At 34.6% G+C, this 27,839-nt stretch overlaps 2 protein-coding genes across 4 annotated transcripts; one reads left to right on the top strand and one right to left on the bottom strand.

Moving 5' to 3' along the window:
- The first annotated feature begins 8,812 nt into the window (after positions 1–8,812).
- On the top strand, positions 8,813–14,375 carry LOC145580110 (uncharacterized). Of its 2 annotated transcripts, none has more exons than XM_081637460.1 (6): positions 8,813–9,072; positions 9,439–9,675; positions 10,688–10,861; positions 10,957–11,063; positions 12,447–12,766; positions 13,493–14,375. In XM_081637460.1, exons 1-6 carry the CDS (start codon positions 8,920–8,922, stop codon positions 14,185–14,187), a joined length of 1,686 nt encoding a protein of 561 aa, XP_081493586.1. In that variant the 5' UTR covers positions 8,813–8,919; the 3' UTR covers positions 14,188–14,375. The 2 variants fall into 2 exon arrangements, with proteins under 2 accessions (XP_081493586.1, XP_081493587.1); XM_081637461.1 differs by having other exon boundaries at positions 8,814–9,227.
- A 1,128-nt stretch (positions 14,376–15,503) lies between these two features.
- Positions 15,504–19,571, bottom strand: LOC145580109 (protein HEADING DATE REPRESSOR 1-like). 2 transcript variants are annotated; one of them, XM_081637459.1, is made up of 3 exons: positions 19,147–19,571; positions 16,313–16,654; positions 15,504–16,023 (listed from the first exon to the last, which is right to left on the bottom strand). In XM_081637459.1, the coding sequence occupies exons 1-3, from the start codon at positions 19,225–19,227 to the stop codon at positions 15,820–15,822; spliced, it is 627 nt and encodes a 208-aa protein (XP_081493585.1). In that variant the 5' UTR covers positions 19,228–19,571; the 3' UTR covers positions 15,504–15,819. The 2 variants fall into 2 exon arrangements, with proteins under 2 accessions (XP_081493585.1, XP_081493584.1); XM_081637458.1 differs by having other exon boundaries at positions 16,313–16,641; positions 19,147–19,562.
- Between the last annotated feature and the right edge of the window lie 8,268 nt (positions 19,572–27,839).

The following is a 27,839-nucleotide window of genomic DNA, read 5'->3' as shown; positions in this document are numbered from 1 at the left end:
ACCCTCGACCAAAAATACATTATCAATAACATGGGAACTTGACCTTCTTACTTTGCATATAGCAACTATATCTCCTTTCATATTACCACCAAAGGTCATAGTCCCACCATAATAGGCATCCAGTGAGTGAAATCTAGATTTGTCTCCAGTCATGTGCTTAGAACAACCATTGTCGAGGTACCAAGTGTTGTTCCCCCTCACTGGAACCTGCATGAAGAATCAAACGTTAGTGTCAAGAACCCAGGTTTCCTTGGGTTCCTGTGTAACATGAGTGGGGTTATCTTTCTTAACCCAAATCTGTTCTACGTGTTTTTCATTCTTCTCTGTGCTTTTTTCTTTCTTAGGACACTTAATCTACTTGTGTTCTGTGTTTCCACAGAAATAGCAAACAATACTACTTGGCAGATCTACATACTTCTTTTCCTTTAGGAACTTCTTTTTAAAACCTAGTCCCTCTGTTCTTTTGGTCTGAGCTTTAGCAATCCAATCTGGAACTTTATATTTTATGGGTTTCTTTCCTTTCCTAGCTCTCTTAAGTTCCCCCTCAAGTCTTGCCTTATCCGTTTTTAGATCTTCCAAATCAGATTTTAATTTTTCAAAATTCGGATAATGCATAAGTGGAGGAACTTCAGAGTTAGGAGTATCAACACTAAGTTTTAACAAAGATAATTCCACATTCAAAAGTATGTTATCATGTTTCAGTTTTTCTGTAGGTTCTTTTAGGACAACATTGTCATCAAACAGACTAAAGAACTTGTATTGAATATCAAACTTCATATTGTCTACCCATTCACTGTTTTCTTTGTAAGTTAACAAAGCCTTATCATTTTGCTATTTTGCTCTATGTACTTCTTTTAGCTCTTCTTGAATGTCCAAAATAGCACATATTAGTTTCTCTTTAGAAAAATGTCTTAATTAATTTTGAGAAAACCATACCTCAGCCTCGAGTTCCTTCAGTTTGGCCCTTTCATTAGTTTTGGCCATTAGACATAGATGCGCAGTTTTTTCTGAAGGTTGGTCTTCTTCTTCTTCTGAGTCTGTGTCTCCCCAGGCAGCTAGCATAGCCTTCTTTACATTATCCTTAGTAAAGTATGGCTTATAGACTCTGGAATCCTTGGATTGCTCTTTTCCTTTAGTCTTTCCTTTGTCACCTTCCTTGATTGGACAGTCCTTGATAAAATGACCTTTTGAGCCACACTTGAAACAGGTAGTGTCTCTTGAACTTGTAGCCTTCTTGTTCCTATCAAACTTCCGGTTGTTCATCATTCTCTTGAATATTTTTACTAGCATTGCCATCTCATCCTCATCAACTTCCGAGTCATCTGAGTCTTGTGCCTTAAGTGCGAGACTCTTGTTTTTGGAACTTTCAGTATTGAAACTCAGGTGAAGTTCATGAGTCATCAGGGAACCTGCTTGTTGTTCCATATTGAACTTAGTGAAGTCCTTAGCTTCCTGCATTGCAGTAACCTTGGATCTCCAGCGTTCATCATATGGTAGACTCCTCAAGATCTTTCTTGCCTTCTCATCTATAGGAATGTGCCTGCCAAGGGAACTCAGTTCATTAATTATATCATTAAATCTTGTAAACATTTTTTTAATGGTTTCCTTAGACTGCATTTCAAACCTTTCATACCTAGACATCAATAAATCAATTTTAGAACGTTTTACCTCATTAGTTCCTTCATGAGTTACCTCTAGCAAATCCCAAATTTGTCTAGCTGTCTTACATCCCATAATACGATTATGTTCATGGGGTCCAAGTCCACAGTGTAAATATTTAATAGCTAGAGCATTTAACTCAAGTTTCTGATAGTCTTCTTTATCATAATCTGAAATAAGTTTAGGAACTACCTCGTTTTTGTCATTGGTTGCGGTTACCTCAAAATCACCAGATTCAATCACACGCCATACTTGGTAATTTTCAGCCTTGATGAAAATTTCCATCCTATTTTTCCAGTAGGCATAAAACTTACCATTAAACATAGGTGGACGTTGGGTAGAATACCCTTCTTCAAGTTTCTCCTTGTAATTCATCTCTCCTCAAGAACTTACTCAGCAAAGTTATCTGCTTGCACGTGAGAACCGTGCTCTGATACCAATTGTTAGTTGAGACGAACACTACAAGAGGGGGGGTGAATTGTATGTGAGTTCCTATACCTACATTTTGCGGAATATAAATAAACTGTAAAGGAACTAGCAATGCACACAGATTTTTACGAGGAAACCTTCCAGGACCCAACTGGAAGTAAAACCTCGACCCTTCCTAAGGGATTTCCAAAACCAAATCACTTCACTATAATAGGGCAATCCCGAATTACAACCTATTATACACAGACCTTTACTAACAAGTTCCACACTGAACTTGCTACACAGTAGGACCCTATCCTACCCAATCTAAGTCCCAAACTTAGATTCACTCGTACTCCTAAAGTACTCTCTCAGCCTCACACTAGAAGCTTACACACTGTATGCAAAATATAATTCACACACTCACCCAAGAACCCAACCAATACAAAATATATGACACTAGTATATGTTAGGCAAGATATGCACGAAACCCGAAACTAATATGACAAAGATATAATTTTGGCAAACTTACACAATTAAAGCACGAATGATTTCCTCAAGCATAAACTCACAGAAAACTATGAAATAAGATTTCTACTATTTATACAAGACTAGCTTGTATAGCAAGTAGGGTTTTCAAAAAGATAATTATGTTAAATTAACTAAATCTCAAAACACGGTTTTAAATTAATTATTTTCAAAGAAAAATCTTATCGGAAAACAAGATAAAGAAAGATTGTCAAAAAGAACGATATCTTTTTGATGTTCAGTTTTTAAGAAATAAATCATTTAGAAAATCTTTTCCTAAAATCTATCTTTTTATCTTTTTCCGTTTTAACAAATTTGCCAAGCCTTTGCCACTCTTCAACAGATTTCATGCATATCCTACTTAACATATTTAACAACATATCTAGAAGATAAAATCTTAACTAAGTTAAGTTGCTGCGCCGTTTATTCTGTACTCAAAGATTGCTTGGGCTTCACGCAGACCAGGACCAAGTTCCTGCTGTCTTCAAGTTCCTGTTAGAGAACGTTCCTGTTAGGAAACTTAGGTAGTTCTTGTTAGAGAACTAAGTTCCTGTTAGGGAACTCTTTTATCTTCTTTAACCTTCTTAAAGAATTCTCTTCATGTTCTTCTTAGTTAAGGTTACTCTTCCACCACCAAGGTCCACTTCACCTGTTCTTAATCAAACACTTAAAGAAATCTTTATTAGTCGAGTTTGCTTGAGTATAAGTCTATCATCATCAAAACCTTTAAGCTTCAACACTAACGTAAAGGTTTTTAAATTAAATTGGCTTTGTTAAGGGCCGACAATGGTTCCAAGTTGTAGGTTTGACGTTATTTTACTTTGGTTTGACTTTACTTTCATGAGTTGGCTTTTTAAGTTGAGTCATTTTAAATATTTTAAAGGAGAGACTTCCGCTATGTGTCTTTGATAGTTGCCTTAGCCGTTTTCACGGTGGCGGTAATATCTTAGATTTTCCTATTTAAAGTTTTAAACAGGTATTTTAAAAGAAACGAATTTCTAGGGTGTTACAACCATTGACAGCGGTTTAAGTTGTAAAATTGCAATCGATTACACTACTAAAATACGGCCAAATTGCGACCGTTTCTGACGGTCGCAGATTATAGTAAAAAAGGTCGCAATTAACAATTGCGACCGTCAACGGTCGTAAGGTGGTGGTCGTTATTCACGTGGTCGCAGAAAATCATTATTACGACCGTTTGACGGTCGCAGATTTTTTGCGACCGTTTTTATTATTTTCAACGACTGTTTAGAAAACGGTCGCAAAAATTGAAAATTGCGACTGGTTAAATCAGCAGTCACAATTTTTGGAATTAGCCGTCGCTAAAATTTTTTAAAAAAACAAAAAAAAAAAAGAAAAATCGCACTATTGTACTTCACATCCAGCCTCACCAACCACCGAAACCACCTTTACCCACCACCACTGCCAACCCAAACCACCTTTATCCACCACTTCTGCCCACCCTAACCACGTAAACCCACCGTCGCTCACCCGAAACCACCTAACCCACCACCACCGCCAACCTAAACCACCTTTACCCACAACTTCCCACCCAAACCCTCTTTACCCACCAGCACTGGCCACCCTAAAACACCACCAGCCACCGCCCAACCTTAACCACCTTTACCCACCACCACCACCACCCATATTCAACCCAAAAATTGTATAAATTTATCAAAAAAAATTAAACCCACAAAATTAAACCCAAAAAAAAATACCCACAAAATTTCGAACAAAATTACACAAATCAAACCGAAAATTAAACAAAAACTAAATCAAAATTCGAACAAAATATAACCCACAAAAACTAATTAAAATTTCAACAAAAATCAAACAAAATCAAACCCACAAACCTTAACAAAAAAAAATTAAACCCAGCAAAATTGAAACCCACAACGAACAAAAATCACAAAAAATTTCGAACAAAATTCGAACCAATATTCGAAAAACAAATCAAAAAAATTCAAAAAAAACTTTGAACCAAAATTCAAACAGAAATTCGAACAAAAACTAAAATGAAACAACAAAAATCGAAAATAAAACAAATTTTTTTAAAAAAAATCAGAAAATCAACATACCTTTCCTAATATTTCTTCCTCATGGGGTTTATATGGTCAAATTCGACCATGAAAACTCCAGATCTGAAGTTTTAATGGTCGAATTTGACCATGAAAACCGAAATTCTTGAAAAGGATGGTGGCGGCGCGGCTCGTTTATTCGTTGCTTGCTTGTGACGGTGGGGCTTGATGTGATGGCTTAATGAAGAAAGGAGATGAAGAGAAAGAAAGAGGAGATGAGAAAGAAAGAAAGAAAGAGGAGAAGAGAAAGAGGAGATGAAGAGAAAGGAGGGCGTGAGAAGGGAGAAGGAAGGAGGGCGTGAGAAAATGAGGAGAGAGAAAATGATGAGAAAAACGGCTGCTCCAACAAAAATAGGGTTAGGGTGGGTTGCGCAACACTTTTATACTTCATTTTATTAAAAAAAAATCATTACTTTATAACGACCGCTCTTAGCGGTCGCAAATGGTCGCAAATTGCGACCGTTTCTATAACGGTCGTAATGGTCGCAATTTGCGACCGGTTCTGGTGGTCGCAAATGGTCGAAATTGCGACCGTTTCTATAACGGTCGTAAATGTCGCAATTTGCGACCGTTTTTAACGGTCGCAATAGAATTGTTTTAATTTAGAATTATTTTTAACATGTATATTATTTTTAAGACATTTTTAAATACTTTTGTGACCGTTAAATAGCCTAAAAACGGTCGCAAATCTGCGACCGCCTTAAAAACGGTCGCAAATATTATATTTTGTGACCGTTTAAATGACGGTCGTAAAAAAACAGTCGTAATTTGACCGAATTTTAGTAGTGATATCATCATTAGCGGTTTTAATGTTTAATTTTTTTTAAAAAAAAAAGATACCCGATCCTACGTGAACAGTACCGTGGGAATTAGTTTTAAAACTGACGCAATTAGGGAATAAGTTTATAATTAAACAATTTCTAGGGAAATCGTTAAAAAAAAAAAACACATGAATTTACGAAGCACTCAATTCATTCCCACTATTAGTATGTAATCTTCTATACTAATATATTAAAAGGCATTCCTAAAAACGTTCGTAGGCTCCTCATTGTGACACGTCTTATATTCAATTCCTCAATATGCCTTGTCACCAACTCAACTCCTTAATATCCTACATCACCCACGCAACCAACAATTACACTATATGATGCCTCAACTAATTTTTTTTTTTTTTTTAAAAAAAAAAAATATGAATAAAGGGGTTTGAACACTCAACCTTTTAGATGAAAAGTCATTGGTTAACCATCTAACAAATTGTCACTTATGTTATCATCTTGCACACAAATTAATGTTATACTACAAAAGTAATAGAATCACATATAAACTATTCAACGTCTTTTAAAAAATTAACAGTTGCACAATTAATTGGATTATGAAGCACTCAATAATCCTAGTTGGGCCATGTTTGCAGATTTTCTTGAATTAGATAAATAGTAATTAACATCTAAGAAGTCAAATTTATTCTTAATTACATAGAACATAAATTAATAGTATATGATTGAAAGTAAACAAATTAGGGTTTTAAATTCCCTTCACAAAAAAAAATTAGGGTTTTAAATTAATGAAGGGATGATATTTAAATTAAAAAAAAAAACAATTAATTTATACTTAGAAATATAGATTAGGGATATGTTTTAGATTAATAAAAGGAGAGATTATATTGATAAAATTAATACATTATCTCAATTGAATCTTCAAAGATATTGAATAACGTTGTCCCCAAATTACAATTTGTTTCAAGTGATGAATGAAAATAAGCAAAGAAAGAGGTAGGCGGAATGAGAGAGCAAGAAGGATGGAAACTAAAAAAAATTGTGAAAAAAATAAAATAAATGGGGTTAATTAAGTGTTTTTTCTAATATATATATATAATTTAATAATACATAGCAATAGGGGTGAGCATGGGACGGGTACTCGTACCGTTAGTACCTAACGGTACGGGTACCCGATAACCAAAATCACTAAAAGTGATATCCATAACCCGAACCGATAAGTTCGAGTACCCAGATTTTCGGATCGGTTATCGGGTACCTAATAAGATATCCAATAATGATAATTAAACTTAATTATTTAGTTATTATGATATAATTTACCACTAATTAACAATAATATCATATGATTTGACCAAATTATTAATAATATTACTAATCATTGAAATTATAAAGTAATTATGAAGTAAAGTAAGTTTAGATTTAAAAAAAAAATAGATTTAAGTAGGGAAAAAAAGAAAAAAATGCTTATTGGATCGGATCGGGTAACCATTAATTTTAAAATGATACCCAATAACCATATCCGATAACAAATTATCGGAACGAGTACCCGAACCGTTATGGTTATCGGATCCAGTACCCTAATTTTCGGAAAGGTTACGGATCGATTTTTCGGGTAGTTTTGCTCAGCCCTTACATAGCAGTACATAGCATTTATAGTACATAGCGGTATTAGTTATGTACAGTAGACTCTCTCTTAAAAAAATACTCCCTTTTTTAATTTTTTTTTATCTGCATCACTTAGGATTGCACAAAATTTTAGGAGAATAATATAATATTGTGAGTGGGTGAATAAATTATTGTAAAATGGAGACCATGAAAAAGAAAGTATGTGAGGGAGGATAAATATTTTTATTATTTTAGTAGGGAACATGCAAAAGAGAGAAGTGATAAAATAAGTTGAGTGAAGTTTAAAGTAAGAGTGAGAAATGATAAAATATAGTACTCCCTCTGTCCCCAAAACTTCGACCCTTTTGGCCTAATTTTAGTCCCAAAATGATTGACCCATTTGCATTAAAATACCCACCAATTTACAACAATATTTGTGCAAAATTAGCTTCCCCATATAAAATTTTGTTTTATCATGTATTTTTAATACTTTATCTCTCTACTTTTTTACAAACTCCATGTAAATTTATCTTTCCAATATGTTTTATTTCTTTTCATTTAACTTTGTTAATAACCACGAAAAGCCTAAAAGGGTCGAGTTTTGGGGACGAAAGGAGTATAAAGTTACCAAATATAGAAGTGATGTATTTTTTTAAAAAAAAATCTATAAAAGAAAAGTGATGCTGATAAAAAAAAATAAAAAAATAAAACGAAGGGAGTATTGCCTTTAGGAAAGATGTAAACCTTATCCAAATCTTCTCCGACCAAATAATCTATAAATATTTCAAAAATAAAAAAAAAATATAAACATAAATTGTTAGAATAAACCACGTGTAAAATTAGAACCAATAAGAGAAGTTGGTTAGATGCGAAGCGTAGCTTTCGGCCTCACACGCATCACACTCGCAAATTCGCAATTGCAATGAAGAACCTTCAAGAATCAGGACCCCACCTTTTTATCCACAACAACAACAACAGCCACGAGAATGTGAATGTGAACTCCCACATACTTCCAAATATTGCTGACGTGTCTTATCCACCCTTCCAGCTCATCCCATTAGACTACTTTACCCCTCTTACATCCATATAAGACAATTCCAGCCGCCATTGACGACCAATGCCCTTTTTGTAATTTCATTTTTTTTTTTTATATATAACACTTTGACTTATATACTATTTTCTCCGTCCCTTAATTAGATTTCTATTTCTCTCTGTTATGTGAGGAATAAAATGGTAGAAATAGAAATCTAATAAAGAGACAAAGGGAGTACATTATACAATAATTTACATTAAAAAGTATCTACTTTGATAAGTTTTGGTGGTTTAGAGTCTAATTATAATTATTCATTTTTTTTATACTTTTTTGTAACTTTTATTTTACTGTAATAGTATATTAATAGACGCAAAAATTAAAAATTTTGCGAGTAAAATAAATTAAGCAAAATTATTAAGAGTAGTTTGTCAACTTTAACTCTTCAAAATCTTGTTATATATACACTTCGTATATATTTTTTTATAATAACTTCATCCTCACATCCGATTATCCAATTAACTTTTACTTGGACGGATATAAAGAGCCAATATAAAGGTATGTTCTAGCTACGGTAAATGACAAAAGGGCTATTCCGTAATTTTCCCTCTTTGAACAACAACAGCCAGGTACATAGTACCACATCTATCAGACGTGGCACATTCAACAGTACCACGTCACTCCACGCGCCACACTCGTGGTCTAGCCTATATAGGATAGAGTTGAATTGCTGTAATTGACGTTTTTGTCTCACTACCAAAATCAAAATACTCCTTCTCACTTTCTCACCGAGTTAACTCACTGAGTCTCTGATTCTCTCTCTTCGAGTTTCAAAAAAATGGTTCATAGAATAATGGATTCGGTCGAAGAATTCTCTTCACCGGAAAAATCATGCCGGAAAAAGGTCAAAGTCAAGGCAGAATTCGATGATTCTGGTGAAAATTCACATGGGTTTTTCTCCAAACGACCCAAATTTGATTCATTCAATAAGGTTTGTCAGTTTTTCTTATAGATTTCAATGTATTTTATACCACCTCCGTTTTATATTATTTGCAACGGTTAAACATTTGTTGATCAAAACTTTATGCCAATTAGTAAAATAACAACGGAGGTAGTATTCGACCCATCTTTGATTCATTGAATAAGGTTTGTGAATTTACTTTACTACCTTTCATATTATTTGCAACTAGTGGAAAATAAATTAAATCAATTTTTTTTCATATTATTTGCAACCATTTGATATTTTTTACTCACACTTTATGTTAAATGGTTGTCAAATAAAATGAAACAAAGCTAGTATTTAAATTTTGGTAATTGTAATTCTAATTTCTAAGGGTGTGTTTGGTTGGATTTTCAGGAAAAGAATGGTGGGGTATTGGAGTATAATCCATTAGAAGAGCCAAGTCCATTGGGATTAAAGCTAAAAAAGAGTCCATCATTTTTGGATTTGATTCATATGAAATTGTCTCAGGAAAAGAGTGCTTCCTTAGCAAAAACACTTGCTAGAAAAGAAAAGGGTGCTTCTTCTGCTGCTGATAATAAGCTTAAGGCTTCCAATTTTCCTGCTACTTTGCTTAAAATTGGCTCTTGGGAGGTACTTCATTTTTTTAATTTGGATAATTGTCGGTTTGTATGTCTTAATAATGAGAAAATTTGGTCAAAGTTTTAAAAGTTTGACCATAAAAACGAAAATGGGCACCAAATTTGGGATGGAGGGAATATGAAGTTTAAACATATTTCCGAATCTATTAACTAATACTAAAAAAAAAAAAAAAAAAAAAAAAAAAAAAAAAAATATGTTGATACTATCTTTTTCTAAAATTATACAAATGTCGCTTTCTCATAAAAAAAAAATTTCTCGCCTAAGTGCTTTAATGACATCATCTTTATTTATTTATTTATTTTTTAAAGCTGAACTAACTACTCTATTTTTATTGATTTGAAAATTGTTATATTTATTTTGACTACAAAATCAAATAGATGCTTCTATAGACTACTATACAAACAATTAATTGTTAGAAGCTAAAATAATAATATTGATGACATTTGTGCTAATTGTATACTGTGTATTTTTTTTTTTTCAGATTTTATTAATATGCATCCTTAAATAATTTTCTTTCGACTATTTCAATTATTAATTGTAATTAATGTGAATCATATATATCCTTAAAAGTAAATTATTTTTATATCTAATTTTAATATTTATATACAATGTAATGCAACATAACATAAATTACAAGAAAAATTAATTCTAACCGAGCATCGCACGGGATAACCTAGTATATTATGATTTCGAAAATTATGACAAAATTACGTGTTAATTGGTGTTATTTAATTTAACTTCTTAATGTTTGTTTATAAATTAATTTTCCTATTTTATTTGACATAATGTATTGGTAAAATTTTGAACTTTATACTTGTGAATATGATATGGTGTTAATGTATTTGGTTTGTCATATGCTATGATATGTACTAACTACTAAGGCTCTTATTGTTAAAACTTTGGGTATAGTTTGAAAAGGAATGTTGTATACTTGTATGTGTGTGGTATTCTTTTGTGGTGTGGAGTATATTAAGGAAAAATGTGCTATGTATTTTCATTGCAGTATAAGTCAAGGTACGAAGGCGATTTAGTGGCAAAGTGTTATTTTGCTAAGCACAAGCTTGTATGGGAAGTTCTGGATGGTGGACTTAAGAATAAGATTGAAATTCAGTGGTCTGACATTATGGCTATCAAGGCAAACTACCCTGATAATGAACCAGGAACACTAGATGTTGTGGTAAGATAGTTGTATGTTATGAGTAAATATGTCGGTTCAATGTTTGTTGTTTGTTGTAATGGTATCATGATTGAAGGTGTTATGTTCTGTTTCAGCTTTCGCGACAACCTTTGTTCTTTAGAGAAATTAATCCACAACCAAGGAAGCACACTTTGTGGCAGGCGACAACAGATTTTACTACCGGGCAGGCTTCACTCCATAGGTACAATTGCCAAAGCCTTATTGATTGTTTTAGTTGATTGAGTTTTTGTTTCAATTTGGAATTTGGTTTCTTTCTCATTTTGTCACTGGCTGCACCTAATTTATGTGTGTAAGTATGATTGTTGATTACCGAATATCTGAAGAACAGCCTACAAATTACTGATATCTATGCCATGATTCTATTTTCTATTGCTAAATGAATAAACATTACTTTGGAGTTAATAAATTCAATTGACGCTGTTCTTTATACTGTTCTTGTACAACACTGTTCTGAAAATAAATTCAATCGCCGAGTAAAGTTAAGACAATCGAATTTATTTTCAGAATTCCTTTTAAAGGAATAATTCGGTGAGACTGAATTTGCCATCTGTGTCATGTATTTGTAAATTGAAGTTATTTTCAGCTTTTGGATTTTTTTTTTTTAAATATTATATGAATTTTCATTTAAATTGTTAAGGTCTGCTTTTGTGATATTAGACGTTACTCCACTGTCATATACAAGTAATTTATAGCCTTTAAGTTATGGTGATCTAGTAACCCTGAAAAAGAAAAAAGGAGTTGGTTGATTGCCTAGAATATCCTCCTGAACATTCATTAAATGGTAAAACTGAAATTCTTGGACTACTTATTGCAATTTTTCCTTCATCAGGTCATGTTATGAAAATATGAAATCATAAAGAAAAACTTTACGAACTCTATATATTCATATGTAACAGGGGTTTTCATGTGGATTTGCATTCTTACTTGAGCTGTCATAGATTGGCCGTGTCCTAATCAAAGAATGGCCTCTTAATTAACATATGGCTTAGAAATTTACCAGAGGATTGCTCCTTTTCTGAAAGCGGGTTATTTTCTCCTTCTTTATAGCCCATTGCTGGGCTGTCTGCTTACTGATTGATTTCTTGCTTTCAGAATTATGCTAAGATTCCTCCACTGGACCATCCATTCATTGGATGAACCTTCGTGCACTATCACTACATCACATGACCTGATGACCATAACTAATTTTCAGCAGCTAGTATTTTGAGTCATGTGCCCTACCTTGGTAATATAAACGGAATACAGGATTGACTAGACTGTTTCAATGTCATGGAGTTTTCATAATATAGATGGACCTTGTTATATAGCTACGTGTTCTTGCAATTATGGGTGATATCCGTGATAGGATCCTGTGGCTTAAGATAGCCCATGAGCCAGGGTGGCTATAGTGTGGCTGGCCTATGCTATTTTGCTAAGACTACTGATTCAAATTACACGTATATAGTTTTTGAACCTACATGATACAATTCTGAATGGTGTTCTGATACCTTCTTATAAGAAGAAGGGGATGTTAATGGTTTGAATTTATCGAATGGCATCCTGATAGCTTCATTTTTTGTTGCAGGCAACATTTTCTACAGTTTCCCCAGGGCACTTTAGGAAAGCATTTTCAAAAACTTATACAGTGTGATCCTCGTCTCAGCTTCCTAAGTCAACAGCCACAGATAGAATTAGATACTCCATATTTTCAACCAAGGGCTTCCATTTTTGGTGATCACAGTAACCCTGCACATGGTTTTGAATTGAAGACTGAAAGGACATTTAGTTATTCGGGCATCAGGGATGGAGTTTCAGTTTCTGGGTTATCCTCTTCAGATATTGAGAACAAGAACTATATTGGCTCACCTATACAGAACTCTCACAAAAATTCTCAGCTTGTTCCAGGTATTTGAACTGACATGGACCATCTTTTACTGTCTAATTTTCATATACTTGTATGCTTAGATACTAGTTTTGATTATATCAACCATACCTTTAGGTAGGGTAATGTTTCTCGTGATGGCCTGGGGGCTAGGACCTCCTCTTTCTTCCCTAACTTGAACGGCTACTATCTGGTTGGTCATGAGGGATGTAGTTGTCCCCATTAATGGGGCTCCTTACATTACAAGCATTTCCTACTTAATAATCCCAACAATGTTAGATGTTAACTATAATTACTGGGTGGTAGTTTAAGCTACAGATGGGTGATGGTTTTTCTGACTGCCAACTGAAAACCCACCTGATTTATGAAGCAGCTCTAGCTGTCATTCTGCTTTCAAATATTTCTCTTTAGAATTTGAAACCTGATATTGGCAGATTTTGTGTGAAGAACATTTTATATCTGTTTATTTTTACTATCCGTGATTGAATCTTATAGTAACAGCCCTCTACTGGCCAGTTTGTGTTGTTTGCACCTCTGCAAATCGGTTTAGGCTCAATTCCTTATGATCTAGCCCAACCAATGCCTTGGCCCATAATTATCTAGACAAGTAGACCTTATTTCTGAGCCTTCAGGCAGGAGCACATTTTGCCATTTAGGGGTGGTATTGCAGTTGTTAGTTTTGCTATTGCCTATTATGAAGTATTGCTTACAGTAATGAATAACCTCATAAAATTTAAATAATGCTACAGATATGCGCGTGATGGAAGGAGATGTCAGCAGCAAGTATAACGATGCTGATAGACTCCAACTTCTGAACCAGATCAAACTTCCTGGTCTTAATCCATCCATGTCAGTAGGTGATCTTGTAAACCATATTGGTGACTGTATCTCAGAGCAGATGAGATCTGACAATCCTAGTCTTTCCATCAATGAACCTCAAAAGTGGGAAATTCTTGACGAGATCACTCAGTATCTGCTAAATGACTCCCAAACTTTAACAAATTCCGATGAAAAGCGTATCATGTCAAAAGTTAACTCCCTTTGCTGCCTTCTGCAAATGGATGATGCAGGAGTTCAAAATGCACAGATCAGCTTAGAGAGTGTACGAGATCTGGCTGTGGGAAACACCCAAGCTGCCAAACAACTGTGTGAAAATCAAACTGCAAAGACTGTTCTTGCAGAAGCAAGCAAGACTGGTTTAGGCAATTTTCAACAGGAAACTAGCTCTTCAAGGAAGGATTTGGTTGCCGAACAACTGTGTGAAAATCGAACTACAAATACTGTTCTTGCAGCGGGAAGTGAGCTTGGACTAGGCAATGATTTCCAACAGGAACCAAGCATGTCAAGGAAGGATTCAGTTGGCGAGCTTCTTCTCCATCTTCCAAGGATAGCATCTCTACCTCAGTTCCTGTTCCCAGAAGATTCAGGAATCCGAGGCAGATAGCATACTTGCAGCTGTTCCTTAAGATGATAAAAAAAACTAGAACAGTGTAAATCTCCTGTATATATTAGCTTTCAGTATCTGAATTTGGCATCTGCAGGTTTGATGCAAATTCTGTTTATGAATAATCCAACCAATGTTTGTCACCCTTGAGAAAGAGTTTATTTATCCTCTGTCTCTTTAATATCCTATTTTGCTAATGCAAATCTTTTACTATTTATATTACTGACTAGTTATGTATTAGCGAACATTAATAAAAATTTAATTTTCTAAAATCACTCGTTGAGATAATTTTAAACTGGAATTCACATGACTTTATTCAATCTTATGAAATATATTAAGTATTAATAATAAGGATTTTTTTGTAAATTACCACCCTAAAATGTAACATGTGTTGAAATAACCACCCATATTTTACAAAACTATAGGTTTTACCACCCCGACCTATACTCCGGCCAGTTTTCTGAGCATGTGCCCCACAATTTCATTATGAAGAACCCTAATTTCCAATTCAAGTCAAATTGAATGAATCAAACAACGATTACATCATTAAATTCCTAATAAAACACATTCCAAACAACAAATATCGTATAACTTGAATTCTAATTCATCAAACATTGCAAAATAACTAAAAAAAATAAAAATTAAGTGCGTTTTTCAATTACCTTGTACAATCAATTACCTTGCTGTACAAATTGGTGTAAAAAAATTTAAGTGTGTTCTTCAAAGGATTCGCTTGTGAATTTGCAAAACTTGGAGTAAAAATTGGTAGAACTTGTGGAAAAAATGAAGAATTTTAAGTTTGGGAGTAGTTTGTGAACCAAGGGAGGAAATAAATCGAGAAATAACTTTTATAAAAATCAAAAAACGGCTGTTATGTGGGGCCCATGCTCGGAAAACTGGTCGAAGTATAAGTCGGGTGGTAAAACCTACATGTTTTGTAAAATATGGGTGGTTATTTTAAATTTCAAAAAAAATGGGTGGTTATTTCAATACATGGTACAGTTTGAGGTGGTAATTTACAAAAAATCCTAATAATAATTTAACAGATTCAGTAGTGTTACACGTAGTTGTAAGATTTAAAATAGATTAACTTTTAGAGATGGAAGGAGTGTCATATAAGTACCTACGCGGTACTATTTCTCAAAGAGGGGATATGACCAGTAATGGTTAAAATAGTAATAGTTTATTATTAGACCTCTTAGCAAATCCTTCAATTATTGACATTATAAACATGTAACATGTTGACATAATGGCTAGAAATTATGATAGATATGGCTGAAGAGAGTAAGGACAACCAAGAACAAATCAACAAGACAGAAAGAAGGATTATTTACATAAACTGTTATTTGCACTTAAAAACCGATATCTGTCTTGAAAGCTCAAGAACTACACTCACAATATTTTGTCATTAGGATCTTAAAACCAGACGACAATACATTGTACATCATACGCTATATCCTTAATTATTAAAGCGTACAAGCGTTTATTCTAAATTTTTAGCGACAAACAAACAAACAAATGCTAGTAAATTCCATGCAGCAACTAAAACTTGTTGCTCAACAACACCCCAACTGTACGTTTTAAATTCAGGAAAAACTATACAAAAGAATTAAAATACTTTTCTAGAACCAACTAAGGCTCATTTGCATCCTCCTCTTCTGCAGCTTCGTTTTCCTGTAGCATGTTCATCAACATGTTGATTTGATCCTGCAGCATTGTATTTTCCCTCTCAACATCTGAACGCTTTCTTTTTTCTTCTAGAAGCTGGACTTGTAGATGCTCAAGAACACGAGAATCCTCGTCTAGTTGCTCACTTAACCCATCAATTTCACGATCCTGCACACATAGCTCTAGCTTGTCAAATCATTCTTACATTACAGAGTAGTTAACATTTTTTTCCTAGATATAATCTAGGTGATCACAATTATTTATATTTTTGTTGGAGGATGGATTCCTTTATTTCATTCTGCCACAATTACATGCTGTTCCAGTCTTCCTAGTACAGTAGTACGAGTTCTCATGTGAGAGTATCCTCTTGGCACATTTTATTCTTTGTTGATTGCATTTTCAAGCACTTCTTTTAGTATGAGTTTTTTAAAACAGGGGCAAGGACTTGAAAAACCACCTTGCGATTCATTTCCTGGATGGCAATCCTCCGCATGCTCTCAACAACATCGACATTCACCAACTTCCGCTTCTTACCAATTAACCAGCCCTTAGGATATGCTGTTGCGTCGAAGTCTGGAGGAGGAAGCAAGCTCTCATTTGAGGGTCGTTTTCTTGGAAGAGTATCAATAGGCTCCAGCGGTTCAAATAGAGCCTTTCTGCGCTCTGAAAGAACAGTATTATCTGGAGGAGTCGAGTCCGGTGCCTTCTCTTCTTCTGAAGTTTCTGGTTTTGTTGGTGTTTCAAACATTGGCTCATCTCTTGGCTTGGTTACATTCAGTGCGCTTGCTGTCACAAGAAGCTAGTCTTGTGGAATAAAATTAACCAGAAACTAACATCGTAGTAACAATTGTTACAGCACCCATGCATTAATGCCAATCAAACAAACCACGTGCATTCAACATTCAGCAAATTTAAGCAGAACAATATTAAAAAGCACTATGAGTGGCTAAGCACACACATAGCAACAAGCATCATTGAAATGGAATGCACACCTAGTAGGCTAGTATCTTCTTTATACCTCCTGAAAATGCTTTTGTTGTGGTTAAATATATAGTTCACCAAATTTCCAGTTTGACCCTTATAGAGAATTGATTCATCTTCTGCTCTAATGTACTTTTATTCTAAGCTTTCTAGCAAATAGCAAACATTTTATAAAATAAAAGAGGTGAGGTAAGAAGAGGGGAGGAAAATGTGACTTTACACTAAACAGTTTCCGTCTTTGAGGGAACTATTTTCCACCATTGAGAAAACTATTCCACCCCAATACAAATCAAACAAAGACCATACACCAAGCCAAACACTCCATATAAACATTGAATACTTGTATATTTCATGTTTTATCGGAAGAAACGGTACCATATTGGGTTTGATTAATTTACATCAATTATGATTTGTTTTTTAATTGATGTAAATTGGCAAGATAGTTTCTGCACAAGGTTTTTTTTTAATTGGCAAGATAGTTTCCCCATAAGGTTTTAGGAGAATACTTTCAATTAAGCTGAGAAAAACAGATGGAGGAAGTGTTGAGGAAAAAAAAAACAGGTACAAATTACAGATGTTTAAGGAAAGTGTCACTAATAATAATAAAAAAAAAGTATTATACATTAGGCATACAAAATAATAGTGAAGTCATCGAAAATTAGTTATGATTATACTTTGTATGAAGCATTTGATAGGCTTAGTTTTCAAATAAATTACACAAGTACAGCCTATTAAAAAGAATAAGGCCTTAATGGACAAAATTTGTACATGAAAAAGGCTAGATTAAGAAAAATTTCTTACAATTTCAATAGATGTTTCTCCCATTGAATTAGAGTAAAAACTTTCAGGGGGTTGTTTATAGTCTGGCAATTGATTACTGACTTTGGATTAAAAAAAAAAAAAAATTGCATCAATTGCCGATTTGCCATAGTAACTATATTTTGGAAAATATAGAAAACTGTTAGCAATTACCAATAGAGCATTTTCATGAGCTAAGAAAAAGGGTTACCAATAGTGTCCAAATCAGGTTAGGTTGTGGCATTTCTGGATTTTAATACCGCAGAGGTCAGTCCGAGCTAATCGTTGAAAAGCTTCTAACATCAGTAACACAAAAGTAACATTTCCCAACACTACGGCGGTTTAATTTGGGAAAACTTTATAAATATTTTGTATATCCTTTTTTTCGTAGAAAATAGCCTATTTTCCTCATGCAGTCAAATCATAAAATCACTACATTATCTCCAATCTCAAAATCCAACTATTACTACATAACTGTCTTTAATCTCGGAGAATTTACAAGTCCCTCCCAACATTTGCATAGCTAACTTTTTCCAATAATCCTTAACGGTCATGGACATATGACGACAATGCACCATCCGTTTGTTCATTTCAAATATTATACACTATTACCCTGGGTGTGTATACATAACCTTAAGTCAGATACTCCATAGTTATTTATGGAAATGAAAGAGCAAGGCAGTGAAGTAGACGAGATTTAAATCCACAAATCCAACTAATCTAGCTCGCATCAAATATATATCGTCTAAATTAACTTGAGACGATAACAAAGTGGGGAACACTACTTTCCAAAAACTTATACAGTAAGCAACAAAGTGGACAACGCTTATACATGAAGTGTTGAAGTTTGGTGTCAAAATTAACCACTGTCATAAAATCAAAGTTCCCAACAATGAAACAACCACTCTTCAACAACTACGAAGCGTGTCAAGCTACAAGACCAACTTTGTACAGTATTTCCAAACAACGAGCTCAGCAATTGTAATACAAGTACAAAATTTGACTAAAATCATAATCCCTTTAATTAGACGATACTTATCAAAATTTAAATCAAATTCAAGCTGGAATTCCCTTTCTTAATATTTCATCAAATTTGACTTAGCTTAAGCTTAGCTTTGTTACATATATTTGAAATTATTGTTAAATTTATACGTATACTCCTTCAACGCAGAAAAAATATAAATAAACAAAACAAAATCCCCAAAAAATCCAACAACAGTCTTTGTTTATCTCACGCAATATCTTACTTCTCATACTAATCAATAGCTAAACTACTAATTTTCCAAACAATTTTAATTTTTTTTCAACTAGTATTTTGACATAATCAAAGCAGTAATTCATAGAAAATGTTGTTCCTTTTAATTAAGGAAAAAATGAATCAAAGACAAATAATCACAGAAATTATACTTGCTTCAATTACTTCTTATTTTTTTTGAAGCAACATGCTTCAATTAATTAGTCATGAACACATATGAAAAAAAAAAAAAAAAAAAGAGGAGAGAGAAAACGAACCACGCCTCTTACGAGATTGCCAAAAAACACGAGTTGAAGAAACAGGTGAAAACCCATCAAAAGAATCTCTACTACTACCATTGTTTCTCTCTGAATTTGCTGCTTCTCCCATTAATTTTTTTTTTTGATTTTTTGTTGCAAATTCGAGCTCAGAAAAAAAAAAAAAAAAAAATCTAAGGTTCTTTTTTATTGTTGATTGAATTTGAAGTTGTGAAATTGTAAATTTGCAGGTATCTTCTCTTATCTCAACTGAAATAGTCCGTAAATTTTACTAAAAATTAATGAAACAAAAAAATTTGTTAAAAGGGAAATAACGAAATTGTCAGAAAAATAGGCGGTTGAGATTAGGAGGTGGGTGTGGTTTTTAAGAGAAAGAGAAAGAGAAAGAATTGTCTGTTTTTTAACGTTTTTTACGTTGTGTTGTGTTGCGTGATTGTGTGTTTGAGTCCTACACTTCTAATTTCTTATCGTTTACTCTTACTCACATTTTTTTTTTTTTTTTTAATGAGAGAATTTTTTAATTTGTCTTTGAGATTTTGTTGATAATAATATTACGAAAATTTGTCAAGAATATTATGACTTTTGTCCGATATTCTTAAAATAAAACGATCTTTTAATTATTTCCGAAATAAAATGACCTTTAACATACATCTTTAATAAATAGAATAAATATTCGGTAACCTGTTTCAAAAACTAACACTGGACAAGTGTCGCATTGTTATAGATTAGGAATTATTTTTATTTTATATTCTTCTTTGTGAAGATAATTGAGGTTTAATTAAAAAAATTATAAAAAAATCCCACCCTATTCTCTTAATCTCTAGTAGACCAGAGTCCCTAGAACAATCGGCAGACACATCTTCCCCTCCCCCTTCCGACCAGCCCCGCCTCTTCCCAAAGACCGGCGACCACCCCACCCTCTTCCCCTCCCAAATCAACCTCCAGCAGCCCCCATCACTTTCCCTTTCATTTTCGACCCCCACCCCTTCCCTTCCCTTCCCTTTTCCGGCCACTGTCACCCTTTCCCTTTCCCCTCCATCTTTTAACAACCCCACCCCGGCCCCCTTCCCCTCTATTGTCAGTCGTCTCCCCCTACTGCCTTTTCCTGTTCCTTTCCTGCAACCCCACAACCCAGTTCCGGCGACGGTAAAGGTAATTTATAAGGCGATTTTGTGAGGTGTTACTTAGGGCTGGTTTGGTAAGGGGCAACAATGTGGTGGCCGGAGAGGGTGGGGTTTCATGGCTAGTGGATGCCATAGGTTAGGGTGGGGGATGAGGTTGGAAGTTCACAGTTGGTGGAGGCTATAATGGGGGTTCACGGGTTGGAGGGGCTGTAAGTGTAAGAAGTTTTTTTTTTTTTAGGAAAATTTGTTAATTACTACCTCAAAAAAGGAGTCTTTGTGAATTACTACCCCTAAAAAAAAAGTTGTTAATTACTACCCCTAAAACTGATTAATTCTAGTAACTACTACCTTTTTTACTAATCAGCCTACTTAAGCTCTTAATGATATCATTATTCATCTAAATTCTAATTAGTAGCTCTTAAACCTTAATTAATTAAATAAAACCTAGCACCACCTTCCCACCACCATTGCACCACCTCCGGTGGCCCCCCTTTGGCCCCTTAACACCTCCGACAGCTCCTCCATCATGAAACCCACTCCCTTGCTCAATCCCCCACCACGAAACCCACCCTCCCGTTCCCCCACCACAAGATCCACCCTCTTCTTGTTCCCCCACCACGATTTCCACCTCTATTCCGCTTCCTCGACACACAATTCCCACCCCCTTACTTTCCATCACCACAAAACCTATCCTCCTCCCATTCCCCACAACGAAACAAAGCCCTATCACGTGGCTGGGCTATTTTCGGGGGCTAGAAGAAAGGAAGGGGCGGTAATCGGGGTTGAGGAGAGGTAAGGGGATGGGTTTTAAAGGTTGGTGCAAAGGGAGGGGCGGTAATTGCGGTGGGAGTGAGTTTCGTGGTAGATGACCAAGAGGGGGTGGATTTCGTGGTGGAGAAGTTGCCGGAGGTGGTAAAGGAGGGCTGCTGGAGGTGGTGGGTAGGTGGTGCAAGGGTTTATTTAATTAATTAAGGTTTAAGAGCTACTAATTAGAATTTAGATGAATAATGATATCATTAAGAGCTTAAGTAGGTTGATTAGTAAAAAGGGTAGTAGTTGCTAGAATTAATCGGTTTTAGGGGTAGTAATTAACAACTTTTTTTTAGGGGTAGTAATTCTCAAAGGCCCCCTTTTTGAGGTAGTAATTAACAAATTTTTCTTTTTTTTTTTAAATTAAAATCATTTTTTTTTATTAAAATCAATTTTTTTATAATTAAAAAAAAATTAAAAGCAAATGACCAATTACAAAGTGACACGTGTGTAGGCGTCGCTCGAAGTGCGCTTACTTTAAAGCATGTTGTGAATATGCTTGGCACTCATAGGAAGTGGGAATTGACATAATACGATTAGGGACAAATAAAGTAGTGAGCCGCCAACAAGTTTTTAAGGAACTTGTAAACCGTTCATGGATCATAAAAGGCGACCACGAATAAGGGACAACGATAGGGAACAACGATTGACCCGTGAAGGTTACACCCCGTTCATAATCCATGAGATTACTAACTCTATATGGTTCGGAACCACGAAAGGAGGATCGGGGATGATGGTACGAAGTGAGTCATGGAGTCACGTTCGCCCGTATTGGCCTCTACTCGATTCTTATAGTGAAAAGGAATTCCTACGATCTCAAAGGCATACAAACAAAAATACAATTTGCTCCAAACTATTATTAAGCTAAATTTGTTGAATATTAATGCAACACATAATCCTAAAATATTTGTGATCACTTGAATTAATAACAAGATTAAAAAGGAACCTAAATCGGTCGTCCAAATTATCTTATTAGGCGTGATTTTCAATTACATATTCCCTTTAAACATGCAATATGGTGATCAGAAATAATAATAAAACAAACATTAATATTGGAAGCAATTTAACAATAATAGCGTTAGTCAAATCGAATAATAAATTAACCTAATCATGATACTAGCAATATTAAAATAAAATAACTAATTAAATTTATTAATTACTCACATTCCGCGCGTTCCTTTAAATTGCTACATCATGAATAAATTGTCAGTAACTTCAATAAATAATAAATCAAATGGAAATTAAATTAAATAAATGTAGATTTGAATTGGTCCAAACCCTCTTATTTGTACCTTTCACGCCTTGGTTTAAGGACGGAACCTCGGGTTAGGTATGGACTCCTTGGAGTGCTTAAGGGAAGAATGGTGTAATTAGGAATATAGGTTTAAGGCTTTGAATATGGGAGAGAGAGAGAAGAGAATCATTTTTGGTGTAAAAGAGGGGAAGAGAGAATGATTTGATGCCCCGAACTGCAGAAAGGAGGGGGGTATTTATAGGGAAAATGAGTAGAGGGAACACACGGAACCCTAAAAAGATAAAAACCCTAAAAAAAACACCGCGACACAACAGAGAACACCGCGACACGGTGCCAGGCACCGTCAGACGGGGGAAAATCCCGTGACACGGGGAAAAACAGAGTGACGCGGCAAATAATTAGGTTACGGGAGATAAAACGCATGAAGGGTTTACGCGGAAAGGACACGGAGCTGCCCCGTGTCACGGTATGTGTACCGTGACGCAGCAAAGTTCACCGTGGCACGGTATAGTATACCGTGTCACGGTGAAAAAATCACGTGGGGAATGACACGAAAAAGCACCGCGTCACGGTATGTGTACCGCGACACGGTACAGACTGCCGTGACATGGTACCAAACCCCGTGCCACGTCACTAACCCCCGCGGCGCGGTGGTTTTGTTGCTTGCGCGACGATTCCAGTTTTTTACACGTTTTTAAAATTGCGGTAACTTTTGATTCGTAACTCGGAATAAGGCATATAATATATCATTGAAAATCTTATCAAGTATAATTTCCATCCCAATTTGAATCAGGTCAAAAGGATTTGTAGATTTTAAGATAGGGCCGTTTTAGTGGAAGGGTATCGGTTTTGGGCTGAGTTTATTGGTTGGCTCATATCTTTTTCGTTATAGCTCGGAATTGGGCTTATGATATATGGTTGGAAAGATTATTAAAAGGCCTATCCAAAAAAATAATAATTGGATCAAAGTTATAAGACCAAAAAATCATTTTCTCTCGGTTTTGCAATGTGGACACGAAAAGTGGATAACAAGTTATGGTTTAGGGAAATGAGCTAGGAAATGGATTGGTTTATGAAATGTATTGGATAGAACATGGATTTAAGCACTCCAAAGATTAAATACTCAACCCGACCAATAATGGCGGTGAAAGGTGTTCATCATCGGGTTTGGTTTTAGGGAGACATTTTTAGGTGTCTACAACGTGTCACTCTAACCTATTAGCAGGTCACAACCAGAACCAGTTACGTTCCATTTATGGAAGATGTATGTTAAAGGTCATTTTATTTCAGGATAATCAAAAGGTCGTTTTATTTTTAAAAACCCGGACAAAGGTCATAATATTCTTGACAAATTAAATCAATTTTTTTCTAAATGTAACTAGGAAAATAAATATCGCGGTTGCACAAGAACGAGTAAGAAATCAGGTATGTGTATGAAACATGTACTACGTTAATTTTTAAAAAATAAAGGGTTCGATTTTAAAAGTATTAGGTGTTATGGCCGTAATTTCCATGACACAAAGTGAAGTCCAAAGGGTTGTCTTATTAATAAGGCGGTCACTGATAGGCGAGTCTTAGTGTTCAAGGTCGATAGGCGAAAAAGGCCAAAGAGACTAATGTATATGTCCTAGAAACAATGTCTATGTCCTAGCAACAACTAACATCAATGATGTATCTCAGTGATGCATTTCAGTGACGGACGTCAATACTCTACGCTCGACAACTAAAGTGACGTGACTGACGTCTGACGACATCCAATGACCTCTGTCAACCTCTAGTGACCTACGACGCGGCACCGGACGATGTTAGAAGATGACGCACGACACTGATACTAATGCCCTACGTCTAAACAGGACGCGGCTTGTAGTGCGGCACCAGAATGTTGCTAAACAAGTAAAGGTTGTTACTAGTGGTTCCTAAAAATAAGGAGAGAATTTCTACCATCTTTTAACCAGTTAAGGAAGTTATCATGAATATGAGGACTAAATCAGTTTGCGTTCATCAAAGGACCAATGTCCTGTTTTCTTCAGCTAATTTCAATTCAGTTTAGTTCTCAATTTGCTTCTCTCATAAACAGTTCAATTCTTTTTAGTTCAGTTTAGTTCTTAATTTCCTTCTCTCATAAATAGTTCAATTCAGCTCAATTCAGTAAATCAGAACAGGTCCCAAGTCTTGAAGTCAACCAACTACTTCCAAAAGTCAAGGAAGTCACCCTCATCTCTCTTAATTGAAATCTACCACCTAAGAGCATTCTCACTAGTGGGCAATTTTTTGGTTGCCGAATCTCTCCCTAACGAGCACTTTCTCACTCCTCCTTCTCGTGGGAATTTTGTTGGTCATATTTTTTCCCCACCAATGGTAAAAAAAAATAATCCCTACCATTCTCTCTCCTACTTTTTATCATATACCCCACCAACATTTCTCTTTCTTACACATCACTATACTAATATTCCTATAATATTTAATTATGTTATACTATTGTTTAATTTTAATGTTAACTTAATTTCGTATAAATTAAAATTTTCATGACTATAATATTAAGAAATTATTAGTTTAATTATTTAACGGGAAAATAACTTTTTTTTTTTATTTTATGACGGATATTCTATAATTTTCACAAGTCATTGAAATTAATTATTTAAAATACACCCATCAATTTATATATCGATACATAAAATTAAATAACTAACATTGGAACATAAAGGCCATACACCTATTATACAACCCAAATAAATCAACGATTATGCAAATATTCATTCATTAGTAGGAACTTATTTTTGACAAATATGCTCAACTAAATCATCTTTCAAAGAACTATGGGTTTGGCTATCACTAGGGCCGTCTCCGATAATTTAGAGGCCATGTGCTAATGACAAAAATTAGGCCCTTAAAATTTTTAAAGACCAATTTAAAATAGTAAAAAGTTAATTATTATATAATGACTTCGGGTTCTTTTACAATAAATTTATCAGTAGCTCTTCTATGAGATGGATCAACTCTTCTATTGTCTTTTTTTTTTCATAAACAGAATCATACTTCTTAAACATAATAATAATAATAATAATAATAATAATAATAATAATAATAATAATAATAATAATATGGTGTACAAAAAACAATGCCAGCGTTAAAACAATTATTGAGAATAAAAAGTTCCTTCAAGGACAATGATACACATACATTGAATGTATGTGGTCCCAACATACATTACCAATCAAGGGCTACCACATCAGCAAAAGCCAAAAAAAAGGAGGAAGAAGAAGAGCTTTTCTTGGTCTCTACGTACTTCAGTCCTCTTAAACTCTACCAAGTAGGGTCCACTTGTACTTTAACCGACACTTTTGTCGTTGATGGTTCGGTATTGATTTTAATGTTGATGGTATACCAATAACAACCAAGACTAGCCTAGTTGGTACTCTTCTTTGATACCAACGAACTCTTAAGTGGTATTTCTTTTGAAACTATTGAACACCTTACTGGTATATCTTTTGATACCAACGAACCTAGTTATATATTAATATCAATTATTGTTCGCTTGTTTCTTAATTAATGACTTTTAACGGTACTAGTTATCACAATTCTACTACTTATATATCAATAATAAATTATTTTAACAGTTTAACAACCCACCATGGTTCACAATAAAAATTCTTTAACTAGAGAGTTTTGACCAATACCTGAACTTAGTTGACAATAAAACCTCCAGCGTTCTTAGCTTCCGGGTTTACCAAGGTAGCTAACCCCAACCCTGTCTTCCTTAGATCAAGCACAACACAGATCTATTTCGTTTCCTACCTTAGATCGTAATCTCTAATTAAACAACCCTTAATGTGTTTATGATGGAACTTTTTAAACAGAAAGATAACTCATTTGATATATAAGGTTCAAGGGGATAACGTTCCCTTCTTGAACGAAACTTTTATTTAACTTGAAAAGATTGCAACACTCATATATTACAACGAACACACAAACTAAAAGCTTAAACAAACATAAGTTGAACTAGAGTTTTCTCTACTTTAAGAGTGATGAAGAAACAAGCTTTCTCTTAAGGTGAGTACTTTTCTCTAGAGGACTCTCTAATGCTTTCAGAGGAATTCTCTATCTAACTCTTCCAACTCTGCCTTCACTTCTTTGCCTAATGCCCTTTATATAGGGGAAGGCACACTAAGCTCACCGACACTTTCCATGGCTTACAGAAAACTATGACTTAGCAAGTGAATATCATTCACTACTTTTCTAAAGATTCTTTAAAACAAATAAAACGTGCTACAATAGTAAAAGTAGAATACATGATTGCTGGTGTGGGCTCAAGACTCCATCATATCTTGTAGACCACCTTTGTTGTCCTTACTGTCTTCATAATGGACATACATTTGGTTGTCTTCTTCTATACCTAGATCCATCACTCATTTGGCAGCCTAGGATTCATCCCATGTGACAAAGATCTCTAATAAGTGCTATTTTTCCTCTAAGGATAAATATCTCCTAGCTTCAACTTGTTCGAGATAATCATACACTGATTCACCATGTAATACTCCTTATTCTAAATAATTTCTTAACCATTCTGGTGCTACTATAGTAGTATTTCCCATATGTATTATGACTGGTGGTTCTTCCTTTATCACTATGAACTGGTTAAGATACTGAGCAATATAGAAAAATCTATAAGCTCTTTCCTCCGTAGGATCTTTTACTTATCTCTACTGGATACAGATTGGATCTTTGATTTTGCGATGAATGTCTTCAAACATGATCAGGAAATGTGGAGAGTTAACTTTTCCTTCAACCATTTCGATGTTTGCTCTTTGCACTTGGACTTGTTCAACTCTTCCTTTATATCTTGTTGCTTCATAAATTCTCCTAAACACATACTTCTGGAATTTCGTGAGCTTCTCAAGAACGTTGTATTATTATCAGGAAATGGTACAATATTATGAACCATTCCATAATCCCAAGCTCTGTAGTGCTACGCCACATATGGTGCCCTCCATTCTAGTGAATGTGGATGAATTGACACAGTACCCACTCTAGAATTGGTGTTGAATATTATTCTACTTCCCCATATATCATAGTCATCATACATCTTGTATGACCTTGATACAACTAAATCATACCAGAACCTAAAATTGTTATCTTTTATTTTTATTTAGTATTATATCCTGAATATCAGGAATGAGTCGCAAGATAATGACCATCACTTCGTACATTAGGAATCTTCGAACTGCTACATGACAACTTTTAATTAAACCATCTCTAGATCTTCTTTTTGATGAAACAATCATGGCCTCCATCAAGGCCCAAGTGGAGGGTGAAACCCGCTCCATTGCTTTATTAGTTTCTTCAATAAGAGTTTTTTCTCTCTGCCTACATCTTTTCTAGTTTATGGGCAGGAGGTTTTTCTAATATCTTGTGCTTCTTCGCCATTGGCTAATTCTCTGGTTAGACTATCGACTAAAGAATTCTTCGATCCCTGTATATGTTCAACAATAAAAGAGAATTGGTTA

Source organism: Chenopodium album, chromosome 14 (genome assembly GCF_948465745.1).
Source record: "Chenopodium album chromosome 14, dcCheAlbu1.1, whole genome shotgun sequence".
Lineage (NCBI taxonomy): Eukaryota > Viridiplantae > Streptophyta > Magnoliopsida > Caryophyllales > Amaranthaceae > Chenopodium > Chenopodium album.
The sequence above is the reverse complement of the archived record's forward strand: the minus strand, read 5'-3'. Positions and strand labels throughout refer to the sequence as shown.

Bases quoted from the DNA above. Each gene is read 5' to 3' on its own strand.
- LOC145580109 (XM_081637458.1), bottom strand. From the start codon at position 19,258: ATGGGAGAAGCAGCAAATTCAGAGAGAAACAATGGTAGTAGTAGAGAT. The intron at 16,642-19,146 runs GTTCGTTTTCTC...TTCTTGTGACAG, and splicing joins GCAATCTCGTAAGAGGCGTG to CAAGCGCACTGAATGTAACC. The intron at 16,024-16,312 runs GTGGTTTTTCAA...CTATGTGTGCAG, and splicing joins TCCAGGAAATGAATCGCAAG to GATCGTGAAATTGATGGGTT.
- LOC145580110 (XM_081637460.1), top strand. From the start codon at position 8,920: ATGGTTCATAGAATAATGGATTCGGTCGAAGAATTCTCTTCACCGGAA. The intron at 9,073-9,438 runs GTTTGTCAGTTT...TTGGATTTTCAG, and splicing joins AATTTGATTCATTCAATAAG to GAAAAGAATGGTGGGGTATT. The intron at 12,767-13,492 runs GTATTTGAACTG...ATAATGCTACAG, and splicing joins AAATTCTCAGCTTGTTCCAG to ATATGCGCGTGATGGAAGGA.